Raw genomic sequence first — 14,650 nt, forward strand, 5'->3', positions numbered from 1 at the left:
TTTCTTTCCGTCCAATATATCCTTTAATAGACATCTGCATATGAACTCTCTTCCCTATCTTATTGGTGTTTATCTTTCTGGCTTACTTCACTCTGTATAATGGGCTCCAGGTTCATCCATCTCATTAGAACTGATTCAAATGTATTCTTTTTAATGGCTGAGTAATATTTCACAGTGTATATGTATCACAGCTTCCTTATCCATTCGTCTGATGATGGGCATCTAGGTTGCTTCCATGTCCTGTCTATTATAAACAGTGCTGTGATGAACATTGGGGTGCACGTGTCTCTTTCAGATCTGGTTTCCTCGGTGTGTATGCCTAGAAGTGGGATTGCTGGGTCATATGGCAGTTATATTTCCAGCTTTTTAAGGAATCTCCACACTGTTCTCCATAGCGGCTGTACTAGTTTGCATTCCCACCAACAGTGTCAGAGGGTTCCCTTTTCTCCACACCCTCTCCAACATTTACTGTTTGAAGACTTTTTGAGGGCAGTCATTCTGACCCGAGTGAGATGATATCTCATTGTGGCTTTGATTTGTGTTTCTCTAATAATGAGTGATGTTGAGCATCTTTTCATGTGTTTATTAGCCATCTGTATGTCTTCTTGGAGAAATGTCTGTTTTGTTCTTTTAGATTGGGTTGTTCTTTTTTTCTGGTATTGAGGTGCATGAGCTGCTTGTATATTTTGGAATTTAATTCTTTGTCAGTTTCATTTGCTGTTATTTTCTTCCATTCTGAAGGCTGCCTTTTCACTTTGCTTATATTTTCCTTCATTGTGCAAAAGCTTTTAAGTTTAATTAGGTCCCATTTGTTTATTTTTGTTTTTATTTCCATTACTTTTGGAGGTGGGTCATAGAGGATGTTTCTGTGATTTATGTCAGAGAGTGTTCTACCTATGTTTTCCTCTAAGAGTGTTATAGTTCCTAGTGTTACATTTAGATCTTTAATCCATTTTGAGTTTATTTTTGTGTATGGTGTTAGAAAGTGTTCTAGTTTCTTTCTTTTACATGTGGTTGTCCAATTTTCCCAAATCCAGTTGTTACAGAGATTGTCTTTTCTTCATTGTATATTTTTGCCTCTTTTGTCAAAGATAAAGTGTACATAGGTGCATGGATTTATCTCTGAACTTTCTATTTTGTTTCATTGATCTGTATGTCTGTCTTTGTGCCAGTACCATACTGTCTTGATGACCGTAGCTTTATGTATAGTCTGAAGTCGGGAAGGTTGATTCCTCCAGTTCCATTCTTCTTTCTCAAGATTGCTTTGGCTATTTGAGGTTTCTTGTGTTTCCATACAAATTGTGAAATTATTTGTTCTAGTTCTGTGAAAAATACCATTGGTAGCTTGATAGGGATTGCATTGAATCTATAGATTGCTTTGGGTAGTATACTCATTTTCACAATATTGAGTCTTCCAATCCATGAACATGGTATATTTCTCCATCTATTTGTGTCATCTTTGATTTCTTTCATCAGTGTTTTAAAGTTTTCCATATATAGGTCTTTTTTTTTTTTTAGGTAAATTTATTCCTAAGTATTTTATTATTTTCATTGCAATGGTGAATGGGATTGTTTCCTCAGTTTCTCTTTCTGTTTTTCATCATTAGTGTATAGGAATGCAAGGGATTTCTGTGTATTAATTTTATATCCCTCAACTTTACTATATTCATTGATTAGCTCTAGTAATTTTCTGGTGGTATCTTTAGGGTTTTCTATGTAGAGGATCATGTCATCTGCAAACAGCGAGAGTTTTACTTCTTCTTTTCCAATCTGGACTCCTCTTATTTCTTTTTCTTCTGATTGCTGTGGCTAGGACTTCCAAAACTTTGTTGAATAGTAGTGGTGAGAGTGGGCACCCTTGTCTTGTTCCTGATTTTAGAGAAAATGCTTTCAATTTTTCACTATTAAGGATAATGTTTGCTGTGGATTTGTCATATATGGCTTTTATTATGTTTAGGTATGTTCCTTCTATGCCTGCTTTCTGGAGAGTTTTTATCATAAATGGGTTTAATCACTATAAATTTTTTGTAGGAGACTGCTGGATACTGATGATGAGCTCAGTGACATTCAGTCGGATTCTGTCCCATCAGAAGTCCGGGACTGGCTGGCTTCTACCTTTACACGGAAAATGGGGATGATGAAAAAGAAATCTGAGGAAAAACCAAGATTTCGGAGCATTGTGCATGTTGTTCAAGCTGGAATTTTTGTGGAAAGGTAAGTGAACTTGTTGGTATATTAAGAAAAAATTTTAAAGGCAGAAAATATACTTAATATATCAATATTATGAGAGTCCTACAGTTTACTTATTGAGGAAAACTGTAATCATAAGTATACCTGGAATAAGCAGATTTAGGACTTTATGAGGGAATTTACCCTATAACAAAAAATATCTTGTCCTGGATTTATTTTTATTTATTTTAAATTAGTATAAAGACTTAAATAAAGTATAGACTTTTGAATGGCCATTCTCAAATGAATCTTTATGAGTAACTGTTTAAAAATAATTATAATACATTCATATGCTCTAGACCTAATATTACCCAAGTAAAATGTAGTGCCTGATAAAATAAGTTCTATACTACATAACAAAATCAAGCAGGCCTTTTCTACACACTTAAGTGAAGCAGGCCTTTACTCCACAATCTTACGACCTTAAGAGTAAAGCTCTCTCATGTCCAATCTCCTTGAAGAGCTTTTTTAACTTTTCTGTCACTGAAGCACTTCTGTTACTTGCTGGTCCTTAGAAGCAGCAAGTCAAATCACTAGAGTTTCTAATGTGAAATACATGTTAATATGACAGGATTTTATATTATTTAGCCCTTAACATAGCTTATTTTTCTGTCTGGAAATAAGATGCTTCAGAACTAAAACTATAAAAAGACTCGAAATAAACATCTTACATCTGACAATGTTGAGAAATAGTTCTTAAAAGTTACTTATACTTACTTAGACTTAAAAACAATTATACTACATTAAGTTATAAATAACAAAGGTTATCAAAGCAAAATTAAGGAACAGAGAAATTTTTTACCAATGTATTTAAAATTAAAGGAGACCACATTATTTTTTATCTTCAGACATCTCTAGTTATTGCCTCTAATAAACTTCCTAAACTTTCATCTTCTTCTGCTAAAGGAACAATGAGAAGCCCTCTTGGGTTCCTAAAAATCTAAATGACAAGCATTGCAAGAAGTATTTGATGTGATTTAAAGATATATTATAACCATAAGAAACAAAGCATCTATGATCTTGGTTTATGCCTTTATTACCTGAATTATTATTAGTCAAATTACTTTGTGTATTTTTTAGCCATATCCAATTGCCTTTGATAAAAGAGCCTTCATAATAAGTATAATGAGCTTGATTAGTTAGGTGAGATGATACCTCCAACACCTAGTGCATAAACTGCTCCCAACTCTGCCAAGTGGGACCTGAAATCTGAAACAGACAAGTAGGGCTGGAGAGAAATAATTTTTATAATAATATTCCTATTTTTTAAAACAAGTTAGGTAAGTGTGTGACAGTTGATTTTTCTTAATATCAGTTTGAAAACATCTAAATAGTAGGTCAGAAAATCAGTGAAAGAATCAGAGATAAAAGAGTGTATGTTTGCTTTAATGAAGAGATGTATATTTTGCCTTTTTGTTTAAGAAAAGATAGAATTTGGCAAACTGAAAAATAAATTAAAATTGTAAAAGTAAACCAACTAAATTTCCATTCTCATTAAATAGAAAATCAAAACAAATTTTGTGAAATATATTGATACGTTAAACTTTCATTTTTTTTTCATTTGCTGCACAGAAATACCAAAATGTACTTAAGGTAACTAAATTAGTAAGTAGTCTTAAAGAAATCAAAGTACTAAAACACATAGAAATGAAATATTTTCTATTACTTTTGAGTTTCCATTAGTAAATATGTAAACAAAAGGATATGTTTATCTAGAATTTTCAAAAATAATCATCTTCAATCATGAAAGTTAGAAAGGCTTCTTGAGTCTTCTCTCAAGTAGCCTCTTCCAAGAATCAACCCCTCAGCAAATCCAAGCAATTTGCTTACAGCAGGGTATCCCAAACCTACTCACTTTCTTATCTCCTCTCCAGAAACCCCAATCTAAGCCTTTGTCACCTGCCATCAGAAACGTGACAATAACTGTCAATAGGCTCCCCTCTTCCTCACTTGCTTTCTCTAAACAAGTCACTTTCTACAGTGATTTTTAAAATGTAAATTCAGTTCTGTCATTCTTAAGCTTAAAATTATCTGATTGCCTTTACCATTTCACTGGATGTACCATTTCACCTGGTATTAAAGGCAACTTCTGTATCACGGCTTGCATGACTAGGCCCCCTTACCTTCTAGACTCATCTAATGCTACTAGCACCCTTTACTGAATATCTATACTAGTGTGATTTCAACTCTATGAATATCCAATACTTTGGCCACCTGATGCAAAGAAGTGACTCACTGGAAAAGACCCTGATGCTGAGAAATATTGAAAGCAGGAGGAGAAGGGGACAACAGAAGATGAGATGGTTTGATGGCATCACTGACCTGATAGATATGAGTTTGAGCAAGCTTCAGGAGTTGGTGATGGGCAGGGAAGCCTGCTGTGCTGCAGTCCATGGGGTCACAAAAAGTCAGACGTGACTGAGCAACTAAACTGAGCTTTCTTCCCTTGGGACCAGTAATTCTGCTCTTTCCTCTATCAGAAATTATTTTCCCCAAACTTCACTCTGACTAGCCGTTTCTATCTTTCCAGAGGCCTTTCCTGGTTACTCTGTATACTGTTCATCACTTTCTCTATCCCAACCAGTGGTTTACCTCATAGCATTTAGTGCTCTTTTTACTCATGTATTATTTCTTATTTATTGTCCCTCTTCACCACTAAATAAACCCTGTGAAAAAAACACATAGGTTTCTTATTCTCCACTGAGTAGTCTCTTGTCCACCACAATGTCCGGCATATGATAGCGTTTTTTTTTTTTTTACAGTTTTTGAATTATATTCTGCAACTGTAATAAAAAACCTGCCAAAAATAATCTTCCCTATTTCCAGCTGAACTTTTACCACTTACAGGAGAACAGGAAATCCATTGTTCTTTTTCAGCAGCTTGTAATATAATGACTATTTACTCATACGTGAGACCACTGCATTAAGGTTTCTCCCACATTCATTCTCCAGAATGAGTTATCCTACTTTTCCACACTAATTTTTTAAGTTTTCACGCTAATATCCTATTCCCAAGTATAGAGTTAGAAAATGATAATGAAGTGGTTTCTCCTTCTCCTTAGAAGAGTAATCCTCTTCCTTCTCTTTCTTTATATATAATGAGAATATACAGGGATATTCATTTCTCAAACCTGCTCCAAGTCTAAGAAACATGAGAGTTCTCATTGAACCCAAAGAGCCTTGAAGAATGTCAGAATTGGAGCCAATGGTATTGGCTGCAGAGTAATGAGAACAGTAATGTTAATATTAAGAATAATGATTTCTGGGACTTCCCTGGTACTCCAGTGTTTGAGAATCCTTCTGCCAATGCAAAAGACACTGGAAAGATTCCACATGCCTTCAGGCAACTAAGGCCAGGGGCCAGAATTACTGAGCCCAGGCACCCTAGAGTCAATTCCCCCCAACAAGAGAAGCCACCACAATGAGAAGCCGGCACACTAACTTCTCCAGTTGCAGGGACCGGGAGCTGCTAAAGAGTAGTTCCTGGTCACTGCAACTAGGGGAAGCCTGAACACAGCAACGAAGACCGAGAACAGCCAAAAATAAACAAACAAGCATTTAAAAAATAATAGCAGCTTTCTTATATTGAGTACTTATAATAATGTTACACTAGGCGTTTATATCATTTATCTTCATAAAAAGTGTATGATTATCCTTATTTTACAAATAACTGACATTAGCTTTCTAGAGGTCACACAGCTAGGGATTGGTTAACCTGTGATCCAAGATCCAAATTGTGTTTTCTCTTTGCTACATAATACTGCCTTTTGTGCCATGAAGTTACACAGATTTAAAGTTACTTAATTTTTAAAGTTTCTTATTCCTGACCACTTAGCTCCTTGCCCATCCAACTTCCATTACCCCTGTACCTCCATTTTTTAGTAATGATTCAAAAAATAGACAGAAAAAACTATTTGTTTCTTCAAAAATAAAAAACTAAACTAAATATCATTTCAGTTCAGTTCAGTAGCTCCGTTGTGTCTGACTCTTTGCCACCCCATAGACTGCAGCACACCAGGCTTCCCTGTCCATCACCAACTAATGGAGCTTACTCAAACTCATGTCCATCGAGTTGGTGATGCCATCCAACCAACTCATCCTATGTTGTCCCTTTCTCCTCCTGCCTTCAGTCTTTCCCAGTATCAGGGTTCTTTTCCAATGAGTCAGTTCTTTGCATCAGGTGGCTGAAATATTAGAGTTTCAGCTTCAGCATCAGTCTTTCCAAGGAATATTTAGAACTGATTTCTTTTAGGAGGGACTGGTTTGATCTCTTTGTAGTCCAAAGGACTCTTCAGAGTCTTCTCCAGCACCACAGTAGAAAAAAGCATCAATTCTTTGGCACTCAGCTTTCTTTATGGTCCAACTCTCACATACATACATGGCTAATGGAAAAAGCATAGCTTTGACTAGATGGACATTTGTTGGCAAAGTAATGTCTTTGCTTTTTAATATGCTGTCTAGGTTGGTCAGAGCTTTCTTCCAAGGAGCAAGTGTCTTTTAATTTCATGGCTCCTGTCACCATCTGCACTGATTTTGGAGCCCAAGAAAATAGTCTCACTATTTCCATTGTTTCCCCATCTATTTGCCATGAAGAGGTGGGACTGGATGCCATGATCTTAGTTTTTTGAATACTGAGTTTTAAGCCAGCTTTTCCACTCTCCTCTTTCATTTTCATCAAAAAACTCTTTAGTTCCTCTTTGCCTGGACCTTTTATTTATTTTTTTAAAATTTTTTATTAAAAAAAATGCCTGGACCTTTTATATTGTGATTAAATTGTTTCCTTGTTCTGCAAGATTAAAATATATATACCTATCTTAGTGGAGAAAGTAATGTTAGCATTTTTCTGATAGGCTGCTCTGAAATCTTCCAACTGAGATAGAGGATAAGGATAATTTTTTATTATAACTGTTTGCCACATCTAAAAATTATTTAAGGTCATTTAAGACTTCCTGGTGGCTCAGACAGTAAAGCGTCTGCCTACAATGCAGGAGACTTGGGTTCAATCCATGGGTAGGGAAAATCCCCTGGAGAAGGAAATGGCAACCCACTCCAGTATTCTTGCCTGGAAAATCCCATGGACAGAGGAGCCTGATAGGCTACAGTCCATGGGGTCACAAAGAGTCAGACAGGACTGAGTGACTTCACTTTCACTTTCAAGACAAAAATTAAATTGTGTTCAGTAGCTCAGTAGTGTCCGATTCTTTGTGACCCCATGGACTATAGCACAGCAGGCTTCCCTATTCTTCACCATCTCCCAGAGCTTGCTCAAACTCATGTCCATTGAGTCAGTGATGCCAACCAACCATCTCGTCCTCTGTCATCCCCTTCTCCTCCTGCCTTCAATCTTTCCCAGCCTCAGGGTCTTTTCCAAGGAGTTGGCTCTTTGCATCTTGTGGCCAAAGTATTGGAGCTTCAGTTTCAGCCTCAGTCCTTCCAATGAATGTTCAGGACTGATTTCCTTTAGGATTGACTGATTTGATATCCTTGCTGTCCAAGGGACTCTCGAGTCTTCTCCAACACCACAGTTCAAAAGAATCAGTTCTTTGGTGCCTTCTTTATGATCCAACTCTCAGATCTGTACATAACTACTGGATAAACCATATCTTTGTCTGTAGGGACCTTTGTTGGTAAAGTAATGTCTCTGCTTTTTAATATGCTGTCTAGGTTTGTTATAGCTTTTCTTTCAAGGAGCAAGTGTTTTTTTTAATTTCATGGCTGCACTTGCCATTTGCAGTGATTTTGGAGCCCAAGAAAATAAAGTCTGTCACTGTTTCCATTGTTTCCCCACCTATTTGCCATGAAGTGGTAAAACCAGATGCCATGATCTTAGTTTTTTGAATGTGAATTTTAAAATGGGAACATGGAAATAAACTAACAAGGTCTCTGTAATAAAATGGGAAGATTCTTTATCAAGAAAGCCTAATCTCTATGTAAGTAAATACAATATTTTAATTCTGAACATCTGAGAAGTGAAGATTAAAAAGGAAAGCATGAAAAATTATTTGGCTTTTATTATCTTAAAAAAAGATAGCATTTACATAGGAACTGAGTAATGTCTTATGGATTTTTAATATAAGATACATTGAGTCAAAAGGGTTAGTATTTCCCTTAGTGATTCTATAAAAGATGCAGAATATTTTCTTATATTTCTTATATTGACCCCCCCCAATATAGTGATATAGCCATTAAATTATGGCTTTGTTCAGACATCTTGTGAGGAGAAGTTACTACAGTGTAATCTAGGAATGAAACTTGCTTGTGAGCTAACAATGTAAAAATTAAGGGACATGATTATTCCATGGTTTTCACAGGACTTTGTGGAGGAACCATGTTTCTTTCAGTCCTGATTAGAAACCTATTGCTATTTCTACACATTAGGGTATCATGTTGATTCTATTTTTGCACAAATCAGTGGAAGAGTTTCTTATATTTATTTAAGTCATCTTGATTTTCCATTGGAAAATGGAACCAACAAATTACTGATTAATAAAAATATTTTTATTGTTGCTATTATAAAAATAAAAATATCCTTTCTTGATAATCTTTATTAAATAATATTAAAAGACAGTTTGAACAAACTTAAGCAATTTTTTTTCAATATGGTTTCTCCAAATATTCTTAACTAAAACAAAAAAAAGTAAGGTGTGTAAATTCTGATGATGTTACATATTCTCTTCTATAATTTTCATTTTGTGAAAAAAGAAAGAAAACCTATAAAGGACTATTTCAGTGACATTCAGCTTCCAGACTGAAAATTTCGTAACACAGAAGGACAGAAAACAAGGCTGCTCTGCTCTCTGGAATGTGATGGTCTGCTAAAAAGTATTGTTGCTGCACATGCAAATGACAGTCTTTTTTTTTTAATAAGATGAAGTTTAGGAAAAGATCTCTTTACATAGATATTAAAACCATATTGACTTTATATGTGATTGTGAGTAAACAAAATACTATTTTCATTGTAAACATGTAAAAAATGATGGCAATAATTATCATTATTGCCAGAAAGAGAATCTGTATCTAATGATACCAGGTCAACAAGTCAAAGGTAATTATTTCTTTGTTTTTAAGAAATAGTTAAAAACTTTGAGTAAATGATTTTTATATATACACTTGTTTTTCTTTTTCAGAATGTACAGAAAGTCCTATCACATGGTTGGCTTGGCATATCCAGAAGCTGTCATAGTAACATTAAAGGTAAAAAGTTTCAGTTATCTTAGTTTATCAAATAGTCATTTTTTCTAGTCTCTTTAAAGTGATGGGAGGAAAATAAGAATAGGTCTTTGATGTAGTTTACATATCAGAATATAAAAAATTATTTTAACCATTTACAAATGTCCTGTGTTTAAAGTCGTAACTTGATTTAAAGGAGGATCAGTTTGTTAATGTTTATACTAACAAACTGTATCAATACATATAGATGTTTATCAGTAACAGCTGTTAATATCCATGTATAAATACACATATGTGTGTGATGTTGTCTTTTTTATGCTTTGTGCTTTCTGCTTTATTTAGGTGGATCTTGTATCAACTTTGAGATGGCATCAGCATTTGTCAGAATACACATATTTTGTTACTATATATTATCAAACGAATGCATTGTCAGTGAAAAGACATTTCAGTCAAATATAATTAAAGGACAAAACTTAGATTGAAGAAAATTGTTTAGAATTTTAGGTCTGAGAAAATATAAAAAGGAAGATAAAATCAAGAAAGAAAACAAAAAAGCAATTTATCTCTTTTGTCTCTGACTTTCCCTGTGGTTGCCCTAGTCTGAGGCTCAGTTGCAGTATTACATACATTAGAAATAACTAGAGTTGAAAATCTGATGTGGTAAAAGTTTTTGACTCACATGTTCCCACTTTGTGTGTGTGTGTGTATGTGAACACTGTTCCTAGACTATATTACTAAAGAGGCATTTTGTAGGCTTGTCATTCTACATTCCCTATTTCATTCTGTTGCTTAATTTGGTAGGAAATTCAACTTTGTCTCTTCTAATAGCTTTATAGTGGTTTCCTGTATTAACCAAAAATTTAAAGAATACTAGCAACAGAATATACCAAGTTACTTTATTTTTTATATATTAAACCCCTTTCCTAGTTTACATTTATATTGATTTCTTTTGTTCCTTAATTCCCTTTTAAACATCCCCTTTGCATCCCCTTTGTTTTTTCTCTGCATTTGCTTTTTTCTCTACTGCATATTAGATTTCAATCTTATTCATTTAAAAAAGCAATTTGTTTTACTCAGAAGCTTTTTTATATTCATGTTTCTAAAACTATAATAGAGGCTAGTATATAACTGAAATGCCATATTATTGGATATGAATTATTCCTTAGCTCTTAAAAGATTTTTATTTCCTCATTATTTCCTCAAATGTAGGCAAGAAAATCAATTTTATTTTTATAGAAACCAACTACCAGAATATTTTGGTATGAGAGAATGCAAGCAGATTTCAAAAACGTAGTATAGAGGAAACACGAACTAACAGGTTGAGGAGAATTATCACTAAGCATGTTTTAATAATTCTGCTTTCCTGAGATACCTCCAGCCTTGTTTGTTCTCAGCCTGACAAAGTAAAAGCCAAGCATCTGCAGAAGTTTACAGATATAAATCATCATTGCTGATAAAAAAAAAAATGCCCCCAAATGGAGAGCTAACCTTTTCCTCAGTTGGAAACCCCTAGCAGGAACTGTAAACAACAGCCTTGCAACAGTCTGAACTGATTCCTCTGTGTTAGCTTTGGGATTTAGTAAGAGGTTTGTTTGTCTCCTTTGAGCTTTATTAATGGCAAAGTGACTTCTAACAGAACTCTGAGAGATTTTAAATTTACAAACAGATCAAGCAAGTATTTGGGGATCAAATTAAGGCCAAATGCAAAGAATTTAACAAAGGTACACAAGCAAGCCAAAAAATATTTCCTTGGTGTTCCCAAATGATTAAAACTGCATTTGGAGTTATTGTTACTGTTTGTCAAAAGAGTTTTAAAAGATGGCTTGAATACTGTTTATCATATTTTCAGCTTATTACATTATGTATTGTTGTCTCTGTGAAATATGCTAAATGAAAAGTTCTAATACAGGGCCTGCTTAAATTTGAAATTAATATACAGCTTTAAGGTTATCCACTTACTGTCCAATGCTAAACCTATTCTATGTGTGCAAACACTAGACCTTCTTTGTTAATAATTTCTGATAATTATTAGAACTGATTCTGCTGTGTTTCTGTAGATTTCTAAGTTTCAGAGATTTACTTATGATTGCAAACTCAAACTTTATCTTAATACATCTTTAATGTACTGATAACACTTACTGCAAGTCCATTTGTGGGCTTCTCTGCAAGTTTTTGACCTGAAATTACCTGAATCAATATCCTTAGGTGGCTGGACTGGTTTGGTATACCTGCTCATTGCCCTCTTTCCCACAATTAGGGGGTACTTTCATAGGGTATCTGTTTCACTACAGGCCTGATCACTTCCCTGGGGAATTGCCTGAAATGCCAAAAACACTACCCTCCTCCCCAGTCAAGAGGCCCACTTCCTTTATCTCACCATCTGGCCCTGGTGAAAAAGTAAAGATGAATCAGCCAAGGTTAGAGTGAGGAATAAGGTACTATTACTCTACCTAGAAACAGTACTCTCTCTCTCTCTTCTCTCTAGAGCACTTGCATATTAAAAAAAAAAAAAATTATTTACTTATTTTTGGCTGTGCTGGTTCCTCATTGCTGAGCAGGTGTTTCTCTGGTTGTGGAGGACGGGGCCTCTTCTCCAGTTGCGGTGCGCAGGCTTCCCATTGCAGTGGCTTCTCTTGATGCAGAACACGGACTCTAGAGCACGCGGGCTTCAGTAGCTGTGGCGCGTGGGCCCCGGAGTTGCCGCTTCCCGCCTCTAGAGCACACGCTCCGCAGTTGCGGTGTACAGACTTAGTTGGTCTGCAGCGTGTGGAATCTTCTCAGACCAGGGATTGAACCTGTGTCTCCTGCATTGCCAGGCAAATTCTTTACCCCTGAGCCGCCAAGGAAGTATCTGCATCTTGGAAAAAAAAGAAGACTTAAAATATCAAAGGTCTAAAGCAAATTAGTAGCTCTTAAAAGGTGGACCCACCAGTCCATCGTAAAGGAGATCAGCCCTGGGTGTTCATTGGAAGGACTGATGCTGAAGCTGAAACTCCAATACTTTGACCACCTCATGTGAAGAGTTGACTCATTGGAAAAGACCCTGATGCTGTGAGGGATTGGGGACAGGAGGCAAAGGGGATGACAGAGGATGAGATGGCTGGATGGCATCACCGACTCGATGTACATGAGTTTGAGTAAACTCTGGGAGTTGGTGACTGACAGGGAGGCTTGGCATGCTGTGAATCATGGGGTCCCAAAGAGTCAGACACGACTGAGCGACAGAATGAACTAAACTGAAAAGGTGGACGTTCAAGCAGTATAGTAGGTGTGTGAGTGGGGAAGGTAAATCGGGGTTATCTTCCCTCTATCCCTCAATTAAATCACCCACATAACCTGGAATTCTACCTTAAAATTAGGCCCACTTTGGGAAAATAATTTATGGCTTTCATCTGGAGAGAGACTAAGAATAAGGGAGTTATAGTTTATTATATCAAATTGGATAACCTTGGGATTAAGGGGGAGGACTTAAGTATACAGACTTCACTGTTGTGGATCCATAGACACTGTGTCCCTGTCATATCAGATGCTGGTGAAAGTAAAGTCTGATGTGCTGAATTGAAATCTGACCTGCTGGATGTATAATTCCTGATCTTTCTAAGAATTTTTCATAGAAAGAAACAAAACCACGTGATGTTGTCATATAAAATGTTTACTTTTTTTCCTACAGGATGTTGATAAATGGTCTTTTGATGTATTTGCCTTGAATGAAGCAAGTGGAGAACATAGTCTGAAGTTTATGATTTATGAACTATTCACCAGATATGATCTTATCAACCGTTTCAAGGTCAGAAACGTGGAACAAAAGTAAAATGCTCTTAGAATGAGTTATCTGTATGAGAGTGTAAATGCAAAACATTGACTCATTAATCAATTCATCTAAAAATGTTTTTGGGTTGGCAGATCACAGAACTGTGGGGATGAGTTCACCACATGATATGGCTTTTCTCTACAAATCACTGACGTTTCTTTATTTCCACTGTGGTATCATAAAGCCATGATAGCGTCATTGCAACAAAATATGAATGTCACCTTGAATTACTCATGGAACACTCGTGTACACATTGGAATCTGTGTCTTAAAGAAATATGAGTTTCCTAAAATGCAAAATGAACCGTTTCTGGCAGCTTTTCTTAAAATGAAAGGGCTTCTAATTAACTTCACTTAGACCTGTCTCAGCCACAAATTTGATTCAGATTTCTCAGTGTGTATCTATGGAGTCATGATATTTTTTAGAGTTAGAAGTTACTGGGAGGTCATTTATTTTAACCTCCTTGAATTACTGGTAGAAAAACTAGATTTTACCAGTTGTAATTGGAAAATTTTATGCCTTTAAAAACTAGCCTTCTTATTTGACTCTAGAAGATATAAAAATTTAAAGATTGCTATATGGTTAAGACTGTTATTTCGTCTATCTTAATTAAACATTTGGGGGTTATAATTCTCATCAGCATTGAAAACTGACAGATTAATGAACTGTTTTCTTGGAACAATCCACATTTAACTTTAAGAAACTACTGCCCACATCTGACTCACTGATGTGTCCCATCCCAAGCATCTTTATGCTCATGTTAATTTAGTGCTACTCTTTTGGTCAAAATGTAATCATAATTATTACTTTCTGCAGATTCCTGTTTCCTGCCTAATTGCCTTTGCAGAAGCTCTAGAAGTTGGTTACAGCAAGTACAAAAATCCCTACCACAATTTGATTCATGCAGCTGATGTCACTCAAACTGTGCATTACATAATGCTGCATACAGGTATCATGGTAAGAAATTCTCTGTGATTGAAGTTTGTTAGTTTGCGACATCTAATCCCATTCCCTTCTCATTGTTTCTTTATTACTCATAAAAGTATTATAAGTAACTATCTTCTGGATTTTTGAGGGTTAACAAATTATCTATAATATACATTTTTCAAAAAATATTTTAATTCCGTGAAAAAAGATCTCCAGAAGCAAGTGAAAATATACTGCAAATTCTTCAAAATTTGGACCATATGACATTTTTCATTTGTAAATTCTGTGGCTCAGATAGATGGTAAAGAATCCACCTGCAACACAGGAGACCAGGATTCAATCTGTGGGTCAGGAAGTTCCCCTGGAGAAGGGAATCACAACCCACTCCAGTATTCTTGCCTGGAGAATTCCATGGACAGAGGATCCTGGCAGGCTACCTACTGTCTATGGTGTTGCAAAGGGTCAAACATGACTGAGCGACTGACACTCACTCACTCACTTTCCCCATAGGAA

At 35.6% G+C, this 14,650-nt stretch overlaps 1 protein-coding gene across 8 annotated transcripts in view; it reads left to right on the forward strand.

The window, feature by feature from the left end:
- PDE1A (phosphodiesterase 1A) overlaps positions 1 to 14,650 on the forward strand; it is a 378,552-nt gene that overhangs the window by 282,602 nt on the left and 81,300 nt on the right. For all 8 annotated transcript variants that reach the window (XM_020888672.2, XM_070475918.1, XM_020888668.2 and 5 more), the window contains 4 exons: positions 2,032 to 2,214; positions 9,357 to 9,423; positions 13,070 to 13,186; positions 14,027 to 14,167. In XM_020888672.2, coding sequence (XP_020744331.1) covers positions 2,032 to 2,214; positions 9,357 to 9,423; positions 13,070 to 13,186; positions 14,027 to 14,167 — 508 coding nt within the window. The remainder of the gene's footprint in view (positions 1 to 2,031; positions 2,215 to 9,356; positions 9,424 to 13,069; positions 13,187 to 14,026; positions 14,168 to 14,650) is intronic.

Source organism: Odocoileus virginianus, chromosome 13 (assembly GCF_023699985.2).
Source record: "Odocoileus virginianus isolate 20LAN1187 ecotype Illinois chromosome 13, Ovbor_1.2, whole genome shotgun sequence".
NCBI lineage: Eukaryota > Metazoa > Chordata > Mammalia > Artiodactyla > Cervidae > Odocoileus > Odocoileus virginianus.